Genomic DNA, 27856 nt, shown 5'->3' with positions numbered 1-27856 from the left:
AAGGCAGCAGGCTCAGAGGGGTGCTTGGCCGCAGAAATCCCAGCCCATTGACAGGAAAGGCAGCTACATAAACCCCTGATGCTGTGCTCCTTCCTAGATGTGTAGTCAGCAAGCCATATACCAAGTCTGCTAAGTGCTGTTTACTGGCTGCACAACCCAGAAAGGAGCATGGCATTGGGGTTTGCATAGCCACATTTCCTGTGGGTCCAGCCAACTCTCCCCTCCCTCTTCCCTACATCCCTCACAGTCCAGCATCTCTCTCTCTCATGCACTCTCTCCCTCCTACATAGTCTGGTTATCTTCCCCTTTCTCTAGTCCCCTCATAGCCCCATATTTTACCCTTTCTGCCCCCCTCCCCCCTACAGGTCCAGTACCTCTCCCTCTGTCTATCCGCCCCTCAAGTAAAGCAGCTCTCCCTCTGTACCCCTGGCAACCTCTGCTCCCCGTCATTCCAGTGCCTCTCTCCTCCCCCTCAGTCCAACACCTCTTCCTCAGCCTCCATCCCCATCGTGAGTCCAGCACCTTTCCTTCATTTTCCCTCATCTTCCCATCTTCTCACCTCCAACTCTTTCAAATCTCTCTACTTTACCACACGTAAACAAGAAGTTACATCTGAGGGGCGGGACCTGGCTCAGGAAAAGATCCGGGTTGGCTCAGGCATCAAGTTACCGATGCCGCTGTTGCTGCTGGCGAAGAAGAAAGATTTGAAAGAGCAGGAGGTGAGAGGATGGGAGGCTGAGAGAGGATGAAGGAAAAGTGCTAGACTCACAGGGATGGGGTTGGGCATGGGGGTGGGATGAAAAGTTTCCAAAAAGAAAACAAAAAATAGTAATGGCATGCCACTGCAACAACTGTTCTTTTTTGTGTGCCAGCCCTGTGACACACATCCCTGGTGTTCGCAACACATAAATGTATTGCAACACACTGGATGAGAACTGCTGTTATAGAGTGATATCACTAGTTCTCAGTCTCCATCTGCTAGTTGGAGAACAACAGTATATCCACGCTTCTGGACTGGTCTGGAGAGATGATCTAACTGAACCCAAATAAAACAGATTCTGTGGGAGCTGGTTGCTTTCCCTGGATTTAGTTAAGGGAATTTTTTTTTTTTTTTTTTTTGCAGAGGGGGGATGGAAGGAGTAATTATTAGGCTGCTAAAGTATTGGGTTGAGGATACTAGAGCTCAGTAGTAGGTCATAAGGATTCCTTGGTATGCAGTGTAATAGCAAGCTCAACAATCAACTGCAGTAGCAATAACAACAAATCATAACCCAAATTTACTTTGTACTTAGCAGAAATGTAGAATTCTAGACAATGCTGTTAGAAGTACGGCCCCTCACTGTTCTATCTTGCTACCTTGATTCTGTCGGTGGAATGAAGCTTCCTGGGTTTGGAAGTACAATCATGATGGCAGTCTAGGGGTGTCATTAGTCGGATTCAAACATGCCTGATGGGTGGGAGGGAGGGGATTTAAATGTTCATTGTAAGTGGACGTAAAGGGAGGAGGAGGCTGATTTAGGTACTTTGTATTTCTGATTGGGAGTATGGGGGGGTATTGGGAGGGGGACATGGTAAAACTAAAGTGAGAGGGAGGGATGGGGTTCGAGTCTGAGTTGAGGGAGGGAGGAAATGTTAAAAATTTTGTTATGATGCCATCATGATCTCTTTTGTATGCAGAAAGATATGTTAACAATTTTTCTTTTGTTGTATATTGAACATGTTGATTGTTTACATTGTTGAAGCATCAATAAAAATTGTTGAAACTAAAACAGATTCTGTGGGTTCCTAAGACAAGCAGACAGGTGCTTACTTTGATCCCACAAATTCAAACAACCTTTAAAAGCCACTTCACTTTCAGCAATTAGAAAACCTCTCTCGTATGTCAAGACGAGTCCAGTAACAGTGGTCTATGGTGTGATAACATCAGTTAGACTACTGTAATGCCCTGCAAACTGCTCAAACCAGAGTTTACACCAACTCCAACTAATTCAGAATGCTGCAGAATCTCTGAAAGAGGGTTTCAAGTGGTGTGACCACATTGCATCCACCCTGCAAAAACTGCAATGAGCCAAACCTAAAACTATGATTTTTTAAGGCCCTTGGACAAACCAGGCCAGAGTACTTAAAGAATAACATTTGCCTTCTCAACACACCTTTGAAACCTCTTAGGTCCTTTCAATGAGAATCACTATTTGTGCCCTTATCAAAGAAAATCGTACGATATGACACTTGACAACAAGCTTTCTCAGGATTAACCTCCATACTCTGGAACTCACTCCCAAAGAAGCTATCCCTAACTCAAGACGACCTCTACTTCAGGAAACAGATGAAAGCCTGGGTCTTCTCTCAAGCCTTTAATGCCTATGGTAACTACTAACTCTGCATCTGGACTAGCATGCCACACACCTTATGACTAAGACCAAGACCAGGTCCACTTATCTTTTCAACTATACATAAATGTATATGTATGTGGCCGCCATATAGTTGGTCTCAGGAGTAGCTAGCTCCGAAAACCCTCAGCGGACTTAACTGGCGAGCGGCCACAGATTGGCCTGATTTCGCTGTAAATGCATCGAGAGGTGCTGCGGAGCCTATACTAACTCTCGGTCACCTGGGCCGGGCCAGGACATTGCATGGAGACTGCCGAACCAGCCGAGACTGCCGCATACGAAGGCCCAAGACTGCGCTGCTGAACGGCCCAGGTCTTAGCAACCGCCCGATTTCACCCATCACCAGCATCACTGGCGGGCTGCGATCACCTCTTGTGCCACCGACGAACACCGCCTTTACCGACTGCCGTCTGCTCGCCGGCACCTACCTCCTAAACAGCTGCTCATTTGCCGCGCCCAGCTCTGGCACCATCGGCAGGCTGTCTTGCACCGCCGACCACCAGCCACCGACGAACCCCACCTGTACCAACTGCCGCCAGCATCTACCTTCTAAACAGCTGATCATTTGCCAAGCCTGCCTCCGGCACCGTCAGCCAGGCTGCCAGCATTGAAGATTGTGAGAGATATCGGCCAGCGGGGGAGGGAGCGAAGTGCCACACAGTGCTGAACAGTGGGGAGGAAGGAGGCGGATGAGGAGAGCAGGTGAGAGGACCAAGCGTTGGAGGCACCACGAGGGAGCAAAAGGATTAGGCCCAGTTGGACCTGTTTCCCCGCACAGACCAAGCGGCTGCATCAAAATCGACCTATCTACGGCCCTGGGGAGGTACATTTTGGGAGATCCACTCATACCGGGTTTTTAACAATTAAAGGGAGACCGGACCCGTGACTCCAAAGACTGCGACATAACAACAAAGGAGCCACGAGAAACCTGTTTCAGGACAACAAGGGCAGCCCACTGCATACTCTGTATACTTTCCTAGCACCGGAGCGACCACTACAACTGACTGTGAGTAACTTATCCTCTTCTACCATCACCAAAAATCCCCCAAAACCTCCCACACTCTCACTCTGACCAACAGCACTGCGCCTAAAAACACGGAGCCCAAGTCCTAGGACGTCACTCCTGATCATCGGACTGAGAGCTATCTACCAGTTTCCAAAGTGGCACCAGAATTAATATATTCAAATCACTCCTAGCAATATACTCCCTATCACTGTTTCAACTATCATTTTCCATCCCACTCGCAGATAATATCATACCCATCATACTGAACCACCAAAGACTAATTAAACACGCCACATCTCACCAAACCGACAACCATCAATCTAAAGGAAGAACAAATATATATGGACAACACCAACAAAGTGGAATGACAGGTCAAAACAAACACACACTAACCAGGGAACGACAACTTATGAAAATCCACATTTCTCCAAATATAGAAGCCCCATACCAAAACATTCAAGTGGGCTACGTTAACGCCAGATCCGTAGTAAACAAAACAACAATAATAACAGATTGGATCACCTCAGAAAACCTTGACCTACTTTTCATCAACGAAACCTGGATCCACGATCAAAAAGATCCCATAATCCTTGACCTTTGCCCTCCAGGATATAAAATCACCCATTGGAACAGAAAGGAAAAGAGAGGTGGAGGCCTTGCACTAATTTATCGCTCCCATTTCATCACCGAAACCACCGCCGAGTCCATAACAACCCAATTAGAAATTGCCTTAATCAGAATTCACAACAAATTCCTAGTTGATCACCTAAACTGCGCCCTATTTTACAGACCACCCGGCAACTTGAACGATTGCCAGCCTAACCTTATGGACTTTATCTCAAACATTTGTGTATCCAACCCTCACACACTAGTACTAGGTGACATAAACCCCCACCTTGAAGACATTAACTCTACCAATGCTCGAGATTGCAAGTAATTCCTCCACTCAGGACGTTGCAGCCAGCTATGAGTAGTTGCTTCCAGTTCTTTCTTACAAAATCTACAAATGTCAGTTGTACTAGCTTTTCTATGTTCACTGTGAACCATTTTGTCCATAATCTGCTGTCCTGAGCTGCAACTATCAGTCTCTCATTTTTAGGTTTCAGATCTCCTCTTCTTAACCAACCATTCGTGTCGGGACTTGATCCATGTACAGTTCCTAGCGTAATACTTCATATTTCCCACAGTATTTGTACATTTGCCACTTATTTTTCCTTGTTTGGTGAACAACTTTTTTAAAGAACTTTTTCTCCTTTGCATATTCTGTGGTTCCAATTCCTGTACTCCCGCTCATTCCTTTTACTCATCGGAATGCCTGCCCAAGTTTAATGATGGAACTAAATTCTGGACACTTGCTATCATACTTCAGCACTTTTTGCAAATTTGGATCTGTTGATGTTAAATAGACCTGGAGCTTATGATGGTAGCTCTATACGTGCAATTTATTTTCATGAAGCCCATTCTTCCTTCAGCTCTAGGAATGTACGATCTTGGCATACACATTCTCACAGACTTGGGAGCACGGAGTAGTTTTCTTGTTTGTACATCCAATTTTTCAAGATATTTAAGAGGTCAGTCCACAACTCCAAAGGTATACAAGAATACAGAAATTGCAAGCTGGTTGACAGCCTGTATCTTATTCTTTGATGATAGAGCACTTTTCAGGATCAGTTTTAATCTCCTATAACACTCTTTGCTGGTCTTTTCCCTCAGTACTTAATGCTGGATTGTTTCTCCTTTCTTGACTCTCAGATATTTATGTGCCCCTTCCTGTTCAAGTTCCTTGATGGCACAATCATCAGTCAGAGAGATGTTTTTGGTTTCACTTCATTTCCTTCCTAGGAAAGTTGCCTTAAAACATTTATCCAGGCCGAAAGTCTACGTTGTGAGATCTGCCACTGTTGGAGATGTAATGTAAGCTTTTCTTATTTAAGTTAGGGTATTTGGGTATAATTTCAATATCTCATATTTACTGCTAGTGTTCTTAATATGGTGTATTGCATTTGATATACTGCAAACAATAATATATGTATGTGGTTTACAATAAATATGAATGATAATATAGAAGTCTAGAGCAGGGAAACCCTCCTGCTGATGGCCTTTAGATGTTGCAAAAGGTAATAAGCTAATTAGTTTTCAAGCATCTACAGTCTTTGCCACCTTTCCTGTAAGTTCTATTACAAACTTCACCAAGTGTTGCCCCCAAATGTTGGGAGGGAAAGCAATACTTGTAATGGGTCAAACACTTTCTTTCCAGAGTTTGACTATGATGTACCTTATATATACACAACATATCTTTACTTCAGGAAGCAGGTGAAAACTTGGCTCTTCAACCAGGCCTTTAATGGAAGAAGTAACTAACTTGTTAGTCTCACTCACACATACGAGTGACTCGGGCTGCACATACTGCAGCGGGACATGTTTATCCACTCCTACCCTAGCCGAGATAATATTTAACCATCTCTCTGACCTCATGCGAAACTTTCTTTAAATCAGTCACCTTACTTTGCCTATTGCTCATGTTTGATCTATTCTTACTGTACCACCGCCTTGAGTGAATTCCTTCAAAAAGGTGGTAAATAAATCCTAATAAATAAATGAATACATAAATAAATACTGAGGTCAGCTTAGAGTTCTGTTTTTTGTTTTGTTTTTTACTTTTTATTTTAAAGGTGAACCATAGTACATCTTGTGAAGCACCATGGATTCTTCACTGCCCACTCAAATAAAAATAAAAAAAATCAAAAGATAATAACAATGGTAAACAGAAGTTGTTTTTAATCCAGGATAGTGCTATCCAAAAAATTGGGACTATTCCTGTATCTTGATCTCCGCATTTTCCTGATCTCCGATTTCATCTCTTAGCAATGATTTCTTTCCATATGTAGTACAGAACAGTTGTTTAGTACCGATGCTTCCATTAGTAATGTCTTGTGGTTTTCTCCTTCACCACAATATCTGATTTTCTAGCATCAAACTTTTTATTGGTTACTTTGGAAACATCTCATATGAATGAATAATGAGACATTCTATACAAGAAAGAACAAGAGGATAATTCTATAAGGGGGCACATAGATTAGGCACTAGGAAAGCATCTACAGTATTTGAAAACTATTCTCACTCATATATATTTTTTCTTTTATTATTATTTGTTTAAATAGAATACAAGCATAAGCCAACATACTTGCACTTACCTTGAGGGATGGATATTTACACCAGCCACATAGCTGCTGTAAATTATCCTGCCTAGACTGCAAAAGAATGTACATAGATTATAAAGATTTAAGTACATAAGCATTGCCACTGGGACAGACCAAAGTTCCATCAAGCCCAGCATCCTGTTTCCAACAGTGGCCAATCGAGGTCACAGATAACTGGCAAGCGCCCAAAAGGTTCAATGCATTTTATGCTGCTTATCCCAGAAATAAGCAGTGGATTTTCCCCAAGGACACTTCCTTTAGGAAGACGTCCAAACCTTTTTTAAATCCCACTAAGCTAACTGCCTTTACCACATTCTCTGGCAAAAAATTCCAGAGTTTAATTACACGTTGAGTGAAGAAAATTTTTCTCTGATTCGCTTTAAATGTACTACTTTGCAGCTTCATAGCATGCCCCCTAGTCCTAGAATTTTTGGAAAGAGTAAACAAACGATTCATGTCTACCTGTTCCACTCCACTCATTATTTTATAGACCTCTATCACATCTCCCCTCAGCCGCCTTTTCTCCAAGCCACTTCTGCCTTTCCTAATAGGGAAGTCATCCCATCCCTTTTATCATTTTCGTCGCCCTTCTCTGTACCTTTTCTAATTTCACTATATCTTTTTTGAGATGTGGTGACCAGAATTGAACAGAATATTCTAGGTGCGGTCGCATCATGGACTGATACAAAGGCATTATAGCATCCTCATTTTTGTTTTCCATTCCTTTCCAGTAATACCTAACAATCTGTTTGCTTTCTTACACGCCACAGAACACTGAGCATAGGGTTTCAATGTGACGCCTAGATCCCTTTCTTGGTCGGTGACTCCTGACGTGGAACCTTGCATTACTTAGCTATAATTTGGGTTCCTCTTTCCCACATGCATCACTTTGCACTTGCTCACATTAAACGTCATCTGCAATTTAGACCCCAATCTCCCAGTCTCGTAAAGGTCCTCTTGTAGTTTTTCACAATCCTCTGCACGCCACCCAAACTCCACCCATATGAAAACCCCCCTGCAAAGTACACACCATCAAACCTTGGCATATACTTACTGAATACTGTGTAGCCAGAAAGTGGTCATTTATGCATATGTCCACATTAATGCACGTTCTTGCCACCTAAAACTAGGCACCCCCTTACAGAAGTATCCCTTAGGGTAAACGTACAGTAAGAAATCAGAGGTGACAGTTTAGGATTGAAGCTTGCCCCCTTGTCTGCGTCCAACAAAAATGGCATTCCATTGCTTCAGATTAATAAATGGAGCAGTTACACTTTGCTATTATAGACACTATGGTTATTAATTCTGTTAAGATTCCGGAGCAGATAAATGAACAGATGCAGGTGGCAGGAGGGCATTCATCTTGATTAGAACAGCTTTAATTTTGGGCTCAAAAACCTATGCAAACAGCCACTAACTACTGGCAGCAATATTCATAGTGGTATGTTATTGTTCAATAGTGTGGCTTTAATTTAAGATATCCTTTGAGAATCAGAGCAAGAAATGTCACTTTGGGGCTCATTTTCAAAGAACTTAAACTTACAAAGTTTGATAGGTTACTATAGGGCTCATTTTCAAAAGAGAAAAACATCCACAAAGTGGCATAAATCTGCATTTGAACGTTCTTCTCACAAAAACGTCCAAATTGGTATTTTCAAAACCAATTTTGAGACGTTTTTCTATGAAGTCTGTCAGCAGTGCATTCCAATCACAAGGGGGCATTCTTTACCAGTGTTGGTGGATGGGAATCTGGAGACTGAGCTGAACTGTTTCGAGTTGCCCAGCAATACCGGTTACCACCTGATGCCAGGTAAGAAGGTTATTCTTACTGTATGTGGTGCTGTGTATGGCTAGGATTTGTTGCTTGTCCCTTCAATGCCTTTTGATCTCTCTTATTTTTATCTTCCTGCTAGTACAAAGCCAATAAAGCATTATGTATATCTTCTTATATGCTTCCACTATTCATGATGTATTGTAAGCCACATTGAGCCTGCAAAGAGGTGGGAAAATGTGGGATACAAATGCAATAAATAAATAAATAAAATAAATAAATTATAGGAACTTGGAAAGTGGTTTATTTAACTGAATAATTTGGCCAAATACATATCTGTTTGCACTCTTGTTACGTCTATCTTGCAGCTGGGAATTTATCTTTTCTAATCTCAGTGTTTCCCTCTCAGATTTGGTTTTGGAGATATCCTTCAGAATCCTCAAGCCCCCTCCGGGTGACACCCCTCTTTCCTGGTTGAGGGGCTCCCTGGTCTGTCCCGTCTCATCTCTAGGAAGACATTTAGGGCACTATCCAATCCACCTGGAGTATTGTGTTCAGTTTTGGAGGCCGTATCTTGTTAAGGATGTAAAAAGAATTGAAGCGGTGCAAAGAAAAGCTACGAGAATGGTATGGGATTTGCGTTACAAAACGTATGAGGAGAGACTTGCTGAACTAAACATGTATACTCTGGAGGAAAGGAGAAACAGGGGTGATATGATACAGACGTTCAAATATTTGAAAGGTATTAATCCGCAAACGAACCTTTTCCAGAGATGGGAAGATGGTAGAACGAGAGGACATGAAATGAGATTGAAGGGGGGCAGACTCAATAAAAATGTCAGGAAGTATTTTTTAACGGAGAGAGTAGTGGATGCTTGGAATGCCCTCCCGCGGGAGGTGGTGGAAATGAAAACGGTAACGGAATTCAAACATGCTTGGGATAAGCATAAAGGAATCCTGTGCCGAAGGAATGGATCCTCAGGAGCTTAGTCAAGATCGGGAGGCGGGGCTGGTGGTTGGGAGGCGGAGATAGTGCTGGGCAGACTTATACGGTCTGTGCCAGAGCCGGTGGTGGGAAGCGGGACTGGTGGTTGGGAGGCGGGGATAGTGCTGGACAGACTTGTACGGTCTGTGCCAGAGCCGGTGGTTGGGAGGCAGGGCTGGTGGTTGGGAGGTGAGGATAGTGCTGGGCAGACTTATATGGTCTGTGCCCTGAAGAGCACAGGTACAAATCAAAGTAGGGTATACACAAAAAGCAGCAAATATGAGATCTTGTTGGGCAGACTGGATGGACCGTGAAGGTCTTTTTCTGCCGTCATCTACTATGTTACTATGAAGCATGAGACCAGAAAGGAGGAACACGCTGAAACTGCTAGCACTGTGATACAAGAAGGACTTTTACAAGACACAGAGGTTGATAGTATTGCTTTATTCTACTTTCCCTCCCAACAATAACCTCTCCAGAAGTATGGAGTACAGAACAGTACAGACCATCAACATGATCTCAACTTTCATTGGAGACTGTGTTGGTTGTCATGTATTTATACAATCATATACACTGCCCTTCCTAAATAAGACAGAAGGTGCTTAGCTAGATGATTAAAGCTAGGAAGAAAACCACAAATGACATCGACTGCAAGGTTTTAAAAAGGCTCAAGAAATAGAACTGGAAGAAGCTCTTTGGCAGGAGGGGTGGAACCTAATCAATCTGTTTAAAAAATCTAATGCAAACCACACCATGCTATACTGTAAAAGCATGCCACTTCTAAGAGCAACTTTGTTTTTTTGGAGACGGGCTATAAATCATTTAATAGATGCATTCTAAGAGCTATAGCAAGCTGGAATGCTCACAACAACAAAAAGCCCTTGGCAGCTGTAAAATACCTCTCACAAGCAGTTTTAATAGACCTTTATTGTTTGATGTACTGAGGCCTACAACATTATCTGAGCAAAGACACTAAAATCTTCAGACACAGACCTTGAATCCTATTATATGGATTTTAAACATCAAAGTCCATTAGAATTGGACAATTAACATTTGGTTACACTGCAAGACAAACTTAGAAAACCAGAAGGTTAAAGCAGAAATGAAGGGTGTGGTGAGATTTAAAATAACCATCTCTAAAGAATTTTCTAGATTCACTTTGAATTATTATTATTAAGAAATGAAAGTTAGGCTACCTAAATCTATCGTCATTTTCTTTCAAAAGTGCTAAGTGAAACACAGTAAAAGATGGTAGATAAAGACCTGCACAGTTCATCCACAGTTGCACCAGCCACTCTGCACAGGTTATAGTAATTCATGCTTATACTGGTTGGCAATTTGCTATCATGCCAACCACATATAGGCAGTGAAATATGATAGAGTCTTGGGACAATATATGTTATAACCAAAAATTCTGCTAACAGTATTTAAATTCCTATTTAAGATGTCTTCCCTTCCCCCTGAGACCCAGTAGCAACCACCCTCACCGAAGCTGTAGCGGAAGGTAAAGAAAGCATAAAAAGGTTCCCAGGTTGGTGGCCTGCCAGGAAACTACCACAGCTTTACATGCTACTTTGACTTGACTGTAGGGAGACACATCTACATTCATGAGTGTTCCAGAAGAAACAGAAACATGGCACAAAACGTGAAAAGCACCCATGCTTCATTTATTGGGTCTTAACGGAAGCTGATTTTTTGATCCCTTAATATTCTCCCGTGACCACACTTCCACTAAAACATTTCTAAAACCACAGAGGTAGTTTCAGCTTCCTTCAATACATGAGCTGTGAAATAAACATCAGCCCTTTAGAGAAGGCTCCTGCAACGGGCAATCAACGTTCTTCTTGTGAATGTAAAGCTTGTTAAATAGTCTTCCCCTTGTCTGAAATATTTTGCTTTATTTGATGTTAATCCAGGAAGCCACAAGATGTCAATCTTAAATTTGAGTTTCTTACTCATAACATTGTCTCCCACAAGGCCTGGAGTTTTGGCTGCAGCATGTTGTGCAGTAAACTCAATGTTACCTCAGGGTAACTGGCATCTACTCTTAATAGAAAATCAATATTCTCAGAGGACCCAGAGAAAATAAACAATTCTCCTATTGTTTAAAAAAATCTTTAGCAAGAAGGGGTGGGGAGAGAAGGGTTGGAGTATTCAATTTTCCAGAAATTCACACAATAGGCTTGATTTAATACATGGAGGATCTGTGCTTATGGGGAAATCTAACTCATTCATCATCTGGAATTTAACTCTCTGGTTATACTTCTCTGGACAGGTGTGGGAGGGGGGAGGCTTCTGGTAGCTATTGGTAGCTGTGACTTACATATATAGTACAAAATCAACTCTCAGCCACAGTGAGTTTTTTCAAAATGAGATTAGTTTACTAGTTCAAAAGCGTAACAGTAACATTCTGACAGACAGTACATTTACTTAGGCTTGAATCCACAAAACAGTTTACAAAACAATGCTAAGCTGGCCATGCAGGGACTTCTCTTGACTTTAGAACTGCCTTCTGTCTACTACAAGGTTCTATCTTTTAATGTCCTTAGAACCCATTATTGCTTTCTATCCAGGCTCTTTGTACTCTTACACTTGAGTTATGACATATAACACACTCTTCTTCATACTTTTTCCCCTACTACAAGGCTCAGGTCAATCAGAGATTTTAAGCCTAAACTTTCTCCCCTTGGAGAGAAATGCAGAAGTACAAAGGTTTACACTCATAACATAACAAACACAATACACTTATACCCCGCAAAATCCCCATAAGAGTTCATGCAGTTTACATAAAGATCAAGCAAGGGGCATACCTTGAAAATTACATGGTTTAAACAGTATAATTAAGTTTGAGTTACAAAACTTAATTATACTGTTTAAACAACTGTGCCTGTGATTTAATACCCTAATATTTGAAGGCAAAGAATTCCACCATTTTGCCACCTGAAAGGAAAAAGATTCATCAAAAATGGATCTATAAATGACCCATTTGGGATTTGGGTATTGCAATTAAAAAAAAAAGCTAGTCGTCTGATAAGCCACAATGGCGATGTGACAAAGTTATTAAACCTAGCAAATAGGCCAGAACCAGGCCATTCACAATTGAAAAGATTATAGTACACAGTTTAAATATAACTCATGCCTTCACTGGCACACAGTTTAAATATGATATGCCTTTATTGGCAACCAGTGTAGATGTCTCAGCAATAGTATGGCTGATTCATATCTAGAAAACAAACATATACAGTGGGGGAAATAAGTATTTGATCCCTTGCTGATTTTGTAAGTTTGCCCACTGACAAAGACATGAGCAGCCCATAATTGAAGGGTAGGTTATTGGTAACAGTGAGAGATAGCACATCACAAATTAAATCCGGAAAATCACATTGTGGAAAGTATATGAATTTATTTGCATTCTGCAGAGGGAAATAAGTATTTGATCCCCCACCAACCAGTAAGAGATCTGGCCCCTACAGACCAGGTAGATGCTCCAAATCAACTCGTTACCTGCATGACAGACAGCTGTCGGCAATGGTCACCTGTATGAAAGACACCTGTCCACAGACTCAGTGAATCAGTCAGACTCTAACCTCTACAAAATGGCCAAGAGCAAGGAGCTGTCTAAGGATGTCAGGGACAAGATCATACACCTGCACAAGGCTGGAATGGGCTACAAAACCATCAGTAAGACGCTGGGCGAGAAGGAGACAACTGTTGGTGCCATAGTAAGAAAATGGAAGAAGTACAAAATGACTGTCAATCGACAAAGATCTGGGGCTCCACGCAAAATCTCACCTCGTGGGGTATCCTTGATCATGAGGAAGGTTAGAAATCAGCCTACAACTACAAGGGGGGAACTTGTCAATGATCTCAAGGCAGCTGGGACCACTGTCACCACGAAAACCATTGGTAACACATTACGACATAACGGATTGCAATCCTGCAGTGCCCGCAAGGTCCCCCTGCTCCGGAAGGCACATGTGACGGCCCGTCTGAAGTTTGCCAGTGAACACCTGGATGATGCCGAGAGTGATTGGGAGAAGGTGCTGTGGTCAGATGAGACAAAAATTGAGCTCTTTGGCATGAACTCAACTCGCCGTGTTTGGAGGAAGAGAAATGCTGCCTATGACCCAAAGAACACCGTCCCCACTGTCAAGCATGGAGGTGGAAATGTTATGTTTTGTGGGTGTTTCTCTGCTAAGGGCACAGGACTACTTCACCGCATCAATGGGAGAATGGATGGGGCCATGTACCGTACAATTCTGAGTGACAACCTCCTTCCCTCCGCCAGGGCCTTAAAAATGGGTCGTGGCTGGGTCTTCCAGCACGACAATGACCCAAAACATACAGCCAAGGCAACAAAGGAGTGGCTCAGGAAGAAGCACATTAGGGTCATGGAGTGGCCTAGCCAGTCACCAGACCTTAATCCCATTGAAAACTTATGGAGGGAGCTGAAGCTGCGAGTTGCCAAGCGACAGCCCAGAACTCTTAATGATTTAGAGATGATCTGCAAAGAGGAGTGGACCAAAATTCCTCCTGACATGTGTGCAAACCTCATCATCAACTACAGAAGACGTCTGACCGCTGTGCTTGCCAACAAGGGTTTTGCCACCAAGTATTAGGTCTTGTTTGCCAGAGGGATTAAATACTTATTTCCCTCTGCAGAATGCAAATAAATTCATATACTTTCCACAATGTGATTTTCCGGATTTAATTTGTGATGTGCTATCTCTCACTGTTACCAATAACCTACCCTTCAATTATGGGCTGCTCATGTCTTTGTCAGTGGGCAAACTTACAAAATCAGCAAGGGATCAAATACTTATTTCCCCCACTGTATCAACCCTTGCGGCTGTATTCTGCATTGTCTGCAGTATTTTCCAAAGACTTTCAGATATACCTAATGCTATGTTATAATAGTCTAATAGCAAAGACTGAACCAAAAGTTTAAACGCATCAAAATTTAACTTTGATCTAAGACGTCTAAGCCTTTTCGTATTATAAAATTCTTTAACCATTTGGTTCACATGGATGTTCATCAAACATTATCCCTAAAATCTTAACTTGATTTTCCTGTTTAAATGTGATGTCATTTACAGTCATCTCAGCAAACAGCTTAAATTTGGAACTTAAGACCATAAATTTTGGGTATTTTTTGTTATTTAATTTTAGCCGGAACACAGATGTCCATTCATTAAGGATTTCAAATCCTTGCTTGATCTAATTATTTATTTCTATTAGTGAGTTATGAAAAGGAATGTTCAATGTTATGTCATCAGCATATATATGTGAAGTAAAACCTTTATCTTCAAAAAAGACAGCTAATTGTGACATCAAAACATTAAAAAGGCCGGGTGAAAGTGGAGATCCATACGAGACTCCACAATTTGAATCCAAGCACTCTGACACACCTTTTTGTGTTTTTACTCTAGAAGATCAAAACTTCACAAAACCTTTCAACCATCCAAGAACAGCAGCACCTACACCATAATTGTCCAACAATGATAAAATATCATGATCCACCAAGTCAAAAGCAGCTGACATATCAAACTGCATTATCAGAAGTCTCTTTCCCCAGCTTAGTTCTTTTCTAGCTTGGGTTAACAATGATGTTATCATTGTTTCCATGCTGAAGAATCTTATGAAGTCTTGACTGAAGCTCTTTCAATTTATTATCTAAATATTCAGTCAATTGATGGGCTACTATAGTTTCTATTAATTTAGTTAACAACGGAATAGATGCTATAGGCTTATAATTCGTCATATCTGATAAAGATAGTTTAGAATTTTTAGGTATCGGAGAAAGAAGTATCCTACCCACATCTTTAGTAAAAATTCCCTTTGATAGAATATCTTCGATACACGTATGTAAATATAAAAAAAAAAAACTGATGAAGGATTTTGTAGAAAAGGATTTGGACAATTATCTAATGAACAATGCTTAGTAGAAAGTTTGCACACATAAAAAATTAGGGGCCTCTTTTACTAAGCAGCAGTAAGCACAACGAGGGCTTACCGTTTGCTAAACAGGAAGTACCGCTGGGCTACTGCAGCAGCCTGGCAGTACTTACCACCCCAAGCGTGCTGCCTGGTTACCGCCATCTCAATGGGTGGCAGTAAGCGCTCCCCCCAAAATGGCTGCGCAAGTGAGGTAAAAGGGGGCCTCGGAACATGTGAAAAACACGCGCCGACACCAGCACAGGCCCCCTTTTGCTGCAGCTTGGTGAAAGGGGCCCTAGGTCTGTTTCATTAGGTATTACAAATGAATGCCACATTCTATCAGACATTACTCCTCCTAGGGTCACAATATCATTGTTTACATAGCTATAAGATTGATAATCTACTAAAATTAATGATCTCAATTTCTCAATCTTTGTTTAAAAAATATAGCTACGTCATTGGCAGAAGGTATATCATGATCTTCCTCTAATAAGTGAGAGGTTGATACAATTTTATTAAAAACTTGATATAGCTGTTTAGTATCTACATTGTTAACTCCAATTATTGAGTAATATATTTTTTTAATTCTTTAATTGCTATTTATACCTATTAATAAGTGTTCGCCAATTTTGCCTACCTTCTTCCAGGGAAGTTTTACGCCACTTCTTTTCCAATCATCTACACTCCTTTTCTACAGTGAACAAATCTGAAGAATAACAAGCAGCACATTTCGATTGATATTTAAACTTTTCACGAAGAGGTGCAATTTCTTCTATTATCAAAAGACTGTCTTGGTTCCACTTATCAATGGTAAAATCTTCCTTGGCCAATCATCTTGCAATATAAAATCCATGTTGGACCAAAGCTCCTTCTCGTTTATTTTTCCTCTAGATAATGAAGATACATACCTGTAGCAGGTGTTCTCCGAGGACAGCAGGCTGATTGTTCTCCCTGATGGGCGATGTCCACGGCAGCCCCGAGGTCCGGAAATCTTCCTAGCAACAAAAAGTATGCTAGAGCCTTCGATCGCTCGCGGGCGCACGCACCACTCATGCGCAGCCATCTTCCTGCCCATCGCACGAGAGTCCCGATCAATTCATTAACAAAGTAAATCCTTCGACACCCCGGAGCTCCCGGTACCGTGTCTGGAAGGAGACCAATGTCGATGCTTCTTAGCCTTTGCTCGAGGCAAGGCATCAGTACTCCTCGGTACCGACGAAGAGGACGTGGAATCCACACGCCTCCTCGTGGTCGGTCCCGATGGACCTGCGCAGCAGGGGCCTTCGAGACAGGTGGAGGCCCACTCAACGGCTCACTACTCCCAGTGTGCGGTGGTCTGCAGTCAGCCATTACCTGCACTCCCAATGTTGATGCCATCTCCGGTGCCGACATCAACACTGCTGACCTCGGTACCACTGTCGACGTCAACGCCGAAGTGCAAGGCAAAGCTTCAAACAGACGCCTGTGTCCGTTTTTTAAGACTGAGACACAACTTACATGCGTCTGGGCAATGGTCGGGCCCAAGGCACTGGATACACCACGCGTGGGGATCAGTACCTGAGATTGCCCGGCTGCACCGACAGCACTACTTGAAGCTGCTGGGAATCCTCGATGACATGGACGGAAAAATAGCGGTGGCGAAGTCAAAGTTCTCAATGGTGCCAAAAAGAAGGGCACAAAAATGAGAAACCCAGATGCATGGCCAAAGAGGGCTGCGACAGAAACGAAAAGAAACTTAGAGGGAACAAATCTAAGAAATAAAGGTTCGGGTTTGTTTGTTTTTTAAAAAGGAAACAGCTCAAATGAGCGGAAAAACAAAGAAAAAGACGGAAAAAAACGGTGAAAACGAAGGCTCTTTTCAGGGCACACGGAGAGGGACTGCAAGCAGTCTCTCTCTTACTGCAGAAAGAAAAGAACTGATCGGGACTCTCGTGCGACGGACAGGAAGATGGCCGTGCCTGCGCGCGATCAAAGGCTCTAGCAAACTTTTGTTGCTAGGAAGATTTCCGGACCTCGGGGCTGCCGTGGACATCACCCATCAGTGAAAACAAGCAGCCTGCTTGTCCTCGGAGAATGTACAATTTAAAATAAAACACATTAGATTATTTTTCCTCTAGATTGTACCTTACAATTTAAAATAAAACACATCAGATCAAATAATAGGTTCCCAAGTCGAACCAGATTCGTAAAACTGGCCTGTTCACCTAATCTATAAGCAAATAGATCAATTTTATGACCTTCATTGTGTGCTGAACCTAAACCTTCCTTTTGAAAAAAGATGTAAATCTAAAATGTTTAACTTTATAGTCATTAAGAACTTCCAAATGTAAATTCACGTCACCTAACAAAACTGTATTATTACACTCTAAGTCCATCCCTGCAATAAAATTCATAAAACCCTGTTCTGCCTGTGACCATTTGTTAGGGGGCCAATTAAAAAAAATATAATTCCTAAAGTATTATATAACGATTCATCCTGCATCTTACTACTACTACTACTATTTAGCATTTCTATAGCGCTACAAGGCGTACGCAGCGCTGCACAAACATAGAAGAAAGACAGTCCCTGCTCAAAGAGCTTACAATCTTACATGCTAATATTTCCAAAGTGGGGGTAACAAAGGATGAATGAATTTGAAGTTTTAAAAAAGATTTATATAATAAAGCAACACCTCCTCCTCCCCTTTTCTTTAATCTGGTGATATGAGCAATTTTATAACCCAAAGGACACAGTTTGTTAACAGCTGGATCGTCCTGAAAACTAAGCCATGTCTCAGCTATAACAATTATACCCGATTGATTTGTCTCTATCCATTCTTTAATCACATCCAATTTATTACATACTGATCTTGTGTTAACATAATATATTGGGAACGGTATGTATGAGATTGTAATTTTTTTGGTTACTCTCTATTTGAATAAAATTATGCACCCTACAAGTTCTCAATGAGTGATCTACTTTTGCTAAGGCCTACATCTTTGATTAATGATTGGTTCTATCCTACTGGGCATTAAATGTTCACAATCCACCAAATTTCTACCATATTTAGATTGTAAGCTCTTTTGAGCAGGGACTGTCTCTTTGTATCAGATGTTCAGCGCTCTGTGCGTCTGGTAGCGCTATACAAATGCTAATAATAATAATAATAGTTTTGAATTTCAAAAAATACATTGATATCTGTGTCATCTCTGATAGGATTAAAAAAAAATTAAACATATAAACAAAACCCCACAGATAACAGAATAACTAAATAAATTGCAAACTTATCCATCTCCATAACAATAATCAAATAAAACTCAAAGCGCCGACTGGCGGCTTAGGTGCTGCCCTTTAAAACCACTCGGCAGCGTCTGACATCAGGTGAAAGGGAAGAACAAGCTCCTATGCCTGAAATGTTGAATACAAGAATCAAAAACTGACAATGAACAAACTAGGGGTACACCCACAATGTGACTTTGAGCCACCACCTCTAAACTACTACAGGTGCAGAGATGAGAGGCTGATATCCTTCTCCAAACCCTAACCTAAGGCCCCCAGAACATTCTTCTCAGACCACTACACTAAACTCATGGTTAAAACCATAGGGGCCACTCCTATGATGGAGTGCCTTTAGTAAAAGGTCTGTCCCACTACATTAATCTCAGCTACAACATGTCCTCCTGTGAGAAAAGAAAAACAAACAAAAAAACCTGGTTAATTATCCATAAAAGGACCTACTGTCTTCTTATGTGCAATTGTGGAAGCTGTATTTCCCAAAGGTAAGGAACAGACAGAACTAGTCCAGAAAAGGGCTGGCAAAATGATAAAGCACCTGGTCCATAAGCCCAATAACAAAAAAAAAAAAGAAAAGCCTACATCGATACTATATACCCTAGAAGACTTAGGGGCCCTTTTACCAAACTGCAGTAAAAAAAAAAATGGACTTAGCGTGTCCTTACCAGCGTTCCCTCTATGGTGAGCTCATGAGTGATCACTCATAGAAATGGGGAGTGTCGCTCACTGTTTTCCACTCCTTTGGTACTTTCCCTTCCTTTCCCTTCTATTCATGCCAAACCAAGCAGAGAAGCCCCCCCCCCCCCCCCCCCCCCCAAGCTGGCATCTCCTCTTTCTCTTCCTTCCTCCCTCCGTCAGAGCACTTGAGGGCTACGGGACCTGCCCAACAGTTAAAAGAGCATTATTGGGTTGGGGAGGAAAGGAGGGTCTCCGCCCTAATTTCTTGCATTTATGTTTCATGAAAATCAAATATTATGTAATTCACCTTGCACCTTTTTCCTACAATAGGTGGAATATATAACTAATATAAACAAAACTCCCAACAACCAATAAAAAAAACTTGATGCTAGAAAACCAGACACAGTGGCAGAGGAGTAAACAACATAAACTGCTTTCTGTTCTCATCCTGGTCCACCTTTCCTGTTTCTGCTTGATAAACCACAGAAGTGTCAATACCAAGCAACTTTTCTGCACTACACACAGAAAAAAAGAAGATCCACAAGTACCCAGAGAGGCAATTGGAGACCAGGAAAGGATACAATAAAGATACAGAAATAGTTGTATTTGGCACCACCGGTTTGATCCAAAAGAACTTCCAAATGCACTTTTACACGCTGCCTGTGTCCTAAGCTCTGAAAGAAAATTCTCTGGCTGCAATGCAAGCATTAAGAAAAACACTAACCATGCTCAGCAACCTATACAGAATCCAAGCATATGTGTTAGCAAGCACTGGATACTAACGTCTCTTACCCAGCTCTTGGGATATCATGAAGATAAGTACTTTGAACAATATCTTTGATTAGATTCAAGTTATTGATGGGGATATATGAACACTTTTGGTTTCTCTGTTTGTTATAAACATTTTGGGTTACTCACAAACTAACGCCTATGTTTACTAAGGTGCGTTACGGGCGCGTTAAACGCTAACATGCCCATAGAAATGTGCATTAGCATTTAATGTGACAAATTTAAAGGTGCGTTAGAAACACTAACACACCTTAATAAACACACTCATAAGGGTCCTGTTTACTAAGCTGTGCTGTAGGCGTGCTAGCGTTTTTGACGCGCACTAAAAATGCTAGTGCACCTTAATAAACAGTGCCCTATATATACAGTGGGGGAAATAAGTATTTGATCCCTTGCTGATTTTGTAAGTTTGCCCACTGACAAAGACATGAGCAGCCCATAATTGAAGGGTAGGTTATTGGTAACAGTGAGAGATAGCACATCACAAATTAAATCCGGAAAATCACATTGTGGAAAGTATATGAATTTATTTGCATTCTGCAGAGGGAAATAAGTATTTAATCCCTCTGGCAAACAAGACCTAATACTTGGTGGCAAAACCCTTGTTGGCAAGCACAGCGGTCAGATGTCTTCTGTAGTTGATGATGAGGTTTGCACACATGTCAGGAGGAATTTTGGTCCACTCCTCTTTGCAGATCATCTCTAAATCATTAAGAGTTCTGGGCTGTCGCTTGGCAACTCGCAGCTTCAGCTCCCTCCATAAGTTTTCAATGGGATTAAGGTCTGGTGACTGGCTAGGCCACTCCATGACCCTAATGTGCCTCTTCCTGAGCCACTCCTTTGTTGCCTTGGCTGTATGTTTTGGGTCATTGTCGTGCTGGAAGACCCAGCCACGACCCATTTTTAAGGCCCTGGCGGAGGGAAGGAGGTTGTCACTCAGAATTGTACGGTACATGGCCCCATCCATTCTCCCATTGATGCGGTGAAGTAGTCCTGTGCCCTTAGCAGAGAAACACCCCCAAAACATAACATTTCCACCTCCATGCTTGACAGTGGGGACGGTGTTCTTTGGGTCATAGGCAGCATTTCTCTTCCTCCAAACACGGCGAGTTGAGTTCATGCCAAAGAGCTCAATTTTTGTCTCATCTGACCACAGCACCTTCTCCCAATCACTCTCGGCATCATCCAGGTGTTCACTGGCAAACTTCAGATGGGCCGTCACATGTGCCTTCCGGAGCAGGGGGACCTTGTGGGCACTGCAGGATTGCAATCCGTTATGTCGTAATGTGTTACCAATGGTTTTCGTGGTGACAGTGGTCCCAGCTGCCTTGAGATCATTGACAAGTTCCCCCCTTGTAGTTGTAGGCTGATTTCTAACCTTCCTCATGATCAAGGATACCCCACGAGGTGAGATTTTGCGTGGAGCCCCAGATCTTTGTCGATTGACAGTCATTTTGTACTTCTTCCATTTTCTTACTATGGCACCAACAGTTGTCTCCTTCTCGCCCAGCGTCTTACTGATGGTTTTGTAGCCCATTCCAGCCTTGTGCAGGTGTATGATCTTGTCCCTGACATCCTTAGACAGCTCCTTGCTCTTGGCCATTTTGTAGAGGTTAGAGTCTGACTGATTCACTGAGTCTGTGGACAGGTGTCTTTCATACAGGTGACCATTGCCGACAGCTGTCTGTCATGCAGGTAACGAGTTGATTTGGAGCATCTACCTGGTCTGTAGGGGCCAGATCTCTTACTGGTTGGTGGGGGATCAAATACTTATTTCCCTCTGCAGAATGCAAATAAATTCATATACTTTCCACAATGTGATTTTCCGGATTTAATTTGTGATGTGCTATCTCTCACTGTTACCAATAACCTACCCTTCAATTATGGGCTGCTCATATCTTTGTCAGTGGGCAAACTTACAAAATCAGCAAGGGATCAAATACTTATTTCCCCCACTGTATAACCTCTACACAACATTAAATGTATATGTCACCTTGCAATGACAATGTTAACAAAACTATGTAAGCCACATTGAGCCTGTAAATACGTGGGATAATGTGGGATACAAATGCAATAAATAAATAAATAAATAAAATAAGGACTGGACCTATGATTAGAATCTGATTGAACCTCACACATAAGACAATTTGCTATAGCTTATATTTATATGATGGTCCTGTAAATGATAATATTTTTAATCTGGCTGCTACTTCAGTTACGTTTATAGGTTTCAATGTGGATTTATTTTAATTCTATATACACTGCATTGAGATAAGGGGTTTTATCCCTTGTGACTCAACTATTTCTTCAATTTCCGATTAAGTATCGGGGCCATAGGTATGTTATTTGACTCTTCTCAGTTTACTATCTGAGAAAGAGGAGTTTTGGGTGGTATGTCGTGCCCTCCTGTTGGTTGGTATTAATGTTTTGGAAGATGTGGACGTAGGTCTATCTCTTCCTTGTCTTTACTCTATTTTCCTTTTTTTTTTTTTTTTACGTAGCAGCTTTATCCTTTCTTATCTTGGGTTCCCCTGCTTATGTGAACTAACTTCTTGTTCATCTTACGGACGTGTTTGTTCAAACATTTTACTTTATGAAACATATTATTTTCCTGCAAACCTGTGTTCTATAACTTTGTAAAATAGCATAAAGGTAACTTTTTTTTAAGCATCATGGACAGACAGAACTGACTCACAACAGTAACAGAATTCAGCCAAGTACAGGATAAGAACAACCTATCTTTAGATATAAGAATGCAAGGGTAAAATCCAAGATCAGAAAGGCTCTATAGTACAAGATTAGGATGGGCAGCCTAGATGGGCCTTGCAGTCTTATCTGCTGTCACTTTCTATGCTTTTATGGTGTGTTCTTCCTATTGCAGATCTTCATATCATCTGCAAAAAAAGTACAAACCTTAAAATCCACAGAGCCAGTTATCTGGTTCTTCCCCATGACTTTGCTTTGTCTAACATACACATGCATTTTCCAGGATTTTTTTTTTAACAGGAATTAATTACTGAGCCAGATTTTAGTTAATATCATTTGCTTAAGAGACATGTTCAAACACTCATATTAAAGAGAACCGCTCAACTCCTGCAAATGTTTTCTTCTGGACGCACAGCCTAAATCTTAGTGGCATAACCAAAACAGTGTTGATGATTCTGCAACCCAACACTTAATCTGTCAGTCAGCATCACACTTCAACTAATCATAACACATCTAGGGAAGAGATCTGCCTCTCTCTTTATTAATGCCTTCATCACTTTTATGCCATCTAACTAACCTTATTTCTCTTGTACAAGGTTCTGCTCAGCAGAAATTCTATGGATGCACAACTCAAAATCAAACCCAACCTCAATCACACAAACGATATCCCAGATTTATATTGTTAACAAAAAAATTCAAATTAATATTTTCTGGGAAACAGGACCCACTAATTAAAACAACTTCTCATACGCAACCAGCAAGAGTTCCATTCTTTTTCACGCTGTCACCTGACTCTTTGCCTCCCTGCAGAGGGCTTCCTGCTGCAGCCTCTAATAGAAACTTTTGACTCTGGTGACGTAAGCATCAGCCTCAGTGCCCTTACACAACATGTGCTCCTGTGGCTTTCGCCTTACAGCAGCCCGACAGACACTGATGCAAAAGGATCCAAAGAAATCAAAAGGAAAAAAAAAAAGTATTAAAAAAAAACTATCTCCTTTTAAATATTTATAATCTTGAAAAGATTATGCCATTCACCTGGACATGAATTTATGCATATCTTAAAATAATAATAGCCATATTGGGTCAGACCAAAGGTCCATTTAGCCCAGTATCCTGCTTCCAACAGTGGCCAATCCAGGTCACAAGTACACGGCAGGCACCCAAATAGTTGCAAGACTCCATGTTATTAATCCTGGGGCAAGTGCCGGCTTCCCTCATGTCCATCTCAATAAGACCATGGCCTTTTCTTCCAGGAACTTATCCAAACCTTTTTTAAATCCAGATACACTAACTGCCGTTACCACATCCTCCAGCAGCAAGTTCCAGAGCTTAACTTTCACACAATTTGTTTTTAAAGTATTTCCATGTAATTTCATGGAGTGTACTTTTTGAAAGAGTGAAAAATCAATTCACTTGTACCCATTCTACACCACTCAGTATTTTATAGACCTCAGTCATATCCACCCTCAACCATTTCTTTTCCAAGCTGAAAAACCCTGACCTCTTTAGCCTTTCTTCATACAGGAGTTCCATCCCCTTTATCATTTAAGTAGCTCTTCTTTGAACCTTTTCTAATTCCTCTATATCTTTTTGAGATATGGCGACAATTAATGCAATACTCAAGGTGAGGTTGGAGCAATACAGAGGCATTATAATATTCTTGGGGGGGGGTTTTCATCCCTTTCCTAATAATTCTTAGCATCCTGTTTGCTGACGCCTAAGGTGGACCCTAGCATCAAGTAATTATGATTCGGATTATTCTTCCCCAATTTTATTTATTTTTATTTTTGTTACATTTGTACCCTGCGCTTTCCCACTCATGGCAGGCTCCATGCGGCTTACATGGGGCAATGGAGGATTAAGTGACTTGCCCAGAGTCACAAGGAGCTGCCTGTGCCTGAAGTGGGAATCAAACTCAGTTCCTCAGTTCCCCAAGACCAAAGTCCACCACCCTAACCACTAGGCCACTCCTCCACTTTCCATTTGTCCACATTAAATTTAATCTGCCATTTGGATGCCCAGACTTCCAGTTTCCTAAGGTCTTCCTGCAATTTTTTCACACTGTATGTGTTTTGACAACTTTGAAGAGCTTTCCGTCATCTGCAGATTTAATCACCTCACTCGTTCCGTTTTCCAGATCATCATTTATAAATATGGTAACTAGCACCGGTCCCAGTACAGATCCCTGCGGCACTCCACCCTCCTCCATTGACAAAATGACCATTTAACCCTACCCTCTGTTTTCTATCCAATAACCAATTCCTAATCTACGGAAGGACATTGCCTCCTATCCCATGACTTTTTAATTTTCTCAGGAGTCTCTCATGGGGTACTTTCGCAGAAGCTTTCAGAAAATCCAGATTACACTGACTCACCTCCCCCTCCCACCCAATCTTACATGATACATTATTTATGTCACTCATTAATGAGACTATACAGTGGTCTTACAATTATTAAAAAAATGTCAAATTCTTATTAATAACTAACCTACCCTATGGTGGGGAGGGGATGAAGAAAGGTGTTCTCAAAGTGCACACGTGTTCAGTTGGAAAGAAAAGCTCCTATTATGGAACTAAAGGCTACAGATTGGTTACAAAAATGGTTCATGCGTGTGGCAACAGCTTCACAGCAAAGTCTTTTTTTTTAAGTACCAAATAACTTCAATTATTGCATTACAAGCAGAAGGTGAAACTACTAAATAAAAATTAGATACCTGACAAGATGAAAAAAATGCAAGCTTTCTTTTCTACATTATGCATTTACAAACTGCACAATCTAAAATGGAAAAAAAAAAAAAGAGGTACCGAAGGCAGAATTTTCAGTTAACACTGTTTTACTAATCGTCAGCAATGCGATCCCTTTGCAATCAGATGTGTTACTTTCAAACGCAAACTTATGAAACATTTGGGACACAGCAAGTACTTTTGTAATTGAATGTTAACAATGATGCAATGTTTACTCCAATGCAGTTTTACAACGTGAGCATGCATCTATGTGCATTTTTTTTATAAAGTCACCATTTAGATCCCCTGAGATAGTACAAATTAAAATGGGGAACCTTTCCATAGTGAAATCATGTGTGCATTTGGCAGACACACAGTAAAACTAAGTGCAGATGGTTACGTCCCTTCGCCAAAATTTAACAAATGTGAAATACTGCACTGCATGGAGCCAGTTTGCCACAGAAATTCATAAAACGATTCTTTTTTTTTTTTACCTTTTTCTTTCTCAAATCTATGAAAGTGAACTACCCCTAAAACGGCACCTACTACTACTTTCTATAGCGCTACAATGCATACGCAGCGCTGTACACCATACACACAAAGACAGTCCCTGCTCAAAGAGCTTACAATCTAAATAAGACAGGTAACGGACAGACCTGACTTCTGAATCCATAGCTAAAGAAAATGTAAATATAGAACTAGGGGTTTTACAAAAACCTTCAACAGACTCCGGGCTAGCAAGAAAGCCTGCAAACATCTCGTTTCCTCTAACCTGGCTCCAGAAACCGCCCCTCCGCAGGAGAGCCACTGGAAAAATTGCCAAAGAGTAACCGGCAATTGCCCAATGTCTCACTCCCCCTGTCAAAAGTCAGTCCTGATCCCTCCCCCATCAAAAGAGCTACGTCCCCTATAAAGCAACAAGCAGAAATCAGCTTCCGGCCTAATAAAAGAGAAGTAAGAGCGCTATCCGCCTGTTCAATCACCTACACGTAATACTAGCTAAGGGCACCTAAAATCCCCGGCTGCAGCACTGGGCTCCATGCATGCTGAGCAACACACATGCACATGTGATCATGGAAGGAATGGATTAAGCTCATCGATCCTGCAAAAACCAGCCTCGCATCAAAATATCCCTAGGCACTTTTATTTTACGTAGGCTCCAGAACCTCACTTCTCACTGTAAAGCACGTCCGTCCTATAGCCATAGGTGAGGGTGCAAAACAAACATGATCGCAGTCCTTCCCCCACATTCTCTGCGGCCGCCAGCGCCCCTGGTTTGTCCTGCTCTTACCTTCCCGAGCCTTCAGCAGCACAGTGTTAGCTACAATGTTTTCAATCTCCATCATCGGGACGCGAAGTGGCAGAGAAGAGAGCACATCTCGGGGCTTAGAAGCAGTGTACGCCTGCCGCAGCCTGCCTGGAATCGTTTTCCCTCTCCCACACGCTCAATCTCGGTGTCAGACAGCAGCAGTTCTCCCTCAGCTTCATCCCTTCTACATTCTCCGGTTCCTGCACGGACTGCCTCCCTCTGCATCTGGCTTGACTCCCCTTTCTTTCTTCCTGTTTCTCTCTACCTCTGCTGATGAGGCGGCCCACAGCTGGGAGGGGCTAAAGCGCTGAGCCTAAGATCAGCAGCTTCGACTCCCCTCACCCTCAAATCGAAATCCCAGACTTTCCCCAAAATCCACTCACCAATGACTCTCCCTCTCACCTCTTCCTACTTATGACTGACGGTAGCTCCAGTTTCCCTCCCTCCCTCCTCCGCCCACTGTCCTTATAACGAGAGCTGAATTTGAAACCCCCTCCTTGAGAAACAGTATTGCCCCTGTAACCGAGCACTCACTAATGCGCAGCGCCCCCTTAAGGGACGTAGCCACGGGCGGGCCTGGACAGGCCCAGCCCCCCACACCCACCCAGCCACTTTCCCTCCAGGGGGCCCGCCCATGCAACATCTTTCGCTGCTGTGCTGTTGGGCAAGAGGTAAAAAACGGATTCAGCGGGATCCTCGGGATCTTCCCGGATTCCATCACAAAACTTTTAAAACTTCATTTTTTTTAGGCAGTCGTTTACATTGGAACATTTTACATGTATCCTCCGAATTTTTTTTTCTCTGTTTATGGTATTGAACGCTGCAGATTACTGATTATGCTCCCCGACCCTCCTATTTGCGCTGAATCTCGTCCACCTTAAAAGGGGCGAGCCCCCGTACTAGAGTAAATTTGACTGGTTCCTCTCCAGAGGACGGTATCGTGACATCACAGGGGGCGTGACCAGTGGGAGTCCCCGTACTGACCAAAATTTGACTGGTTCTTCTCCAGAGGACGGTAACGTCACGTCACAGGGGGGCCTGGTAAATTTGACTGGTTCCTCTCCAGAGAAGGGTCGAGCCCCCGTGCT

At 42.0% G+C, this 27856-nt stretch overlaps 1 protein-coding gene across 2 annotated transcripts in view; it reads right to left on the bottom strand.

Annotated features, from left to right (window-relative positions):
• Positions 1–27145, bottom strand: part of GRK4 (G protein-coupled receptor kinase 4) — a 324643-nt gene extending 297498 nt beyond the window's left edge. The window contains exon 1 of one of the 2 annotated variants that reach the window (XM_030191137.1): positions 26751–27145. In XM_030191137.1, the coding sequence (XP_030046997.1) occupies positions 26751–26805 (55 nt within the window). In that variant the 5' untranslated portion in view covers positions 26806–27145. The remainder of the gene's footprint in view (positions 1–26750) is intronic. The other variant, XM_030191135.1, reaches the window with a different exon arrangement.
• Between the last annotated feature and the right edge of the window lie 711 nt (positions 27146–27856).

This window comes from Microcaecilia unicolor, chromosome 2 (assembly GCF_901765095.1).
Source record: "Microcaecilia unicolor chromosome 2, aMicUni1.1, whole genome shotgun sequence".
Taxonomy (NCBI): domain Eukaryota; kingdom Metazoa; phylum Chordata; class Amphibia; order Gymnophiona; family Siphonopidae; genus Microcaecilia; species Microcaecilia unicolor.
The sequence above is the reverse complement of the archived record's forward strand: the minus strand, read 5'-3'. Positions and strand labels throughout refer to the sequence as shown.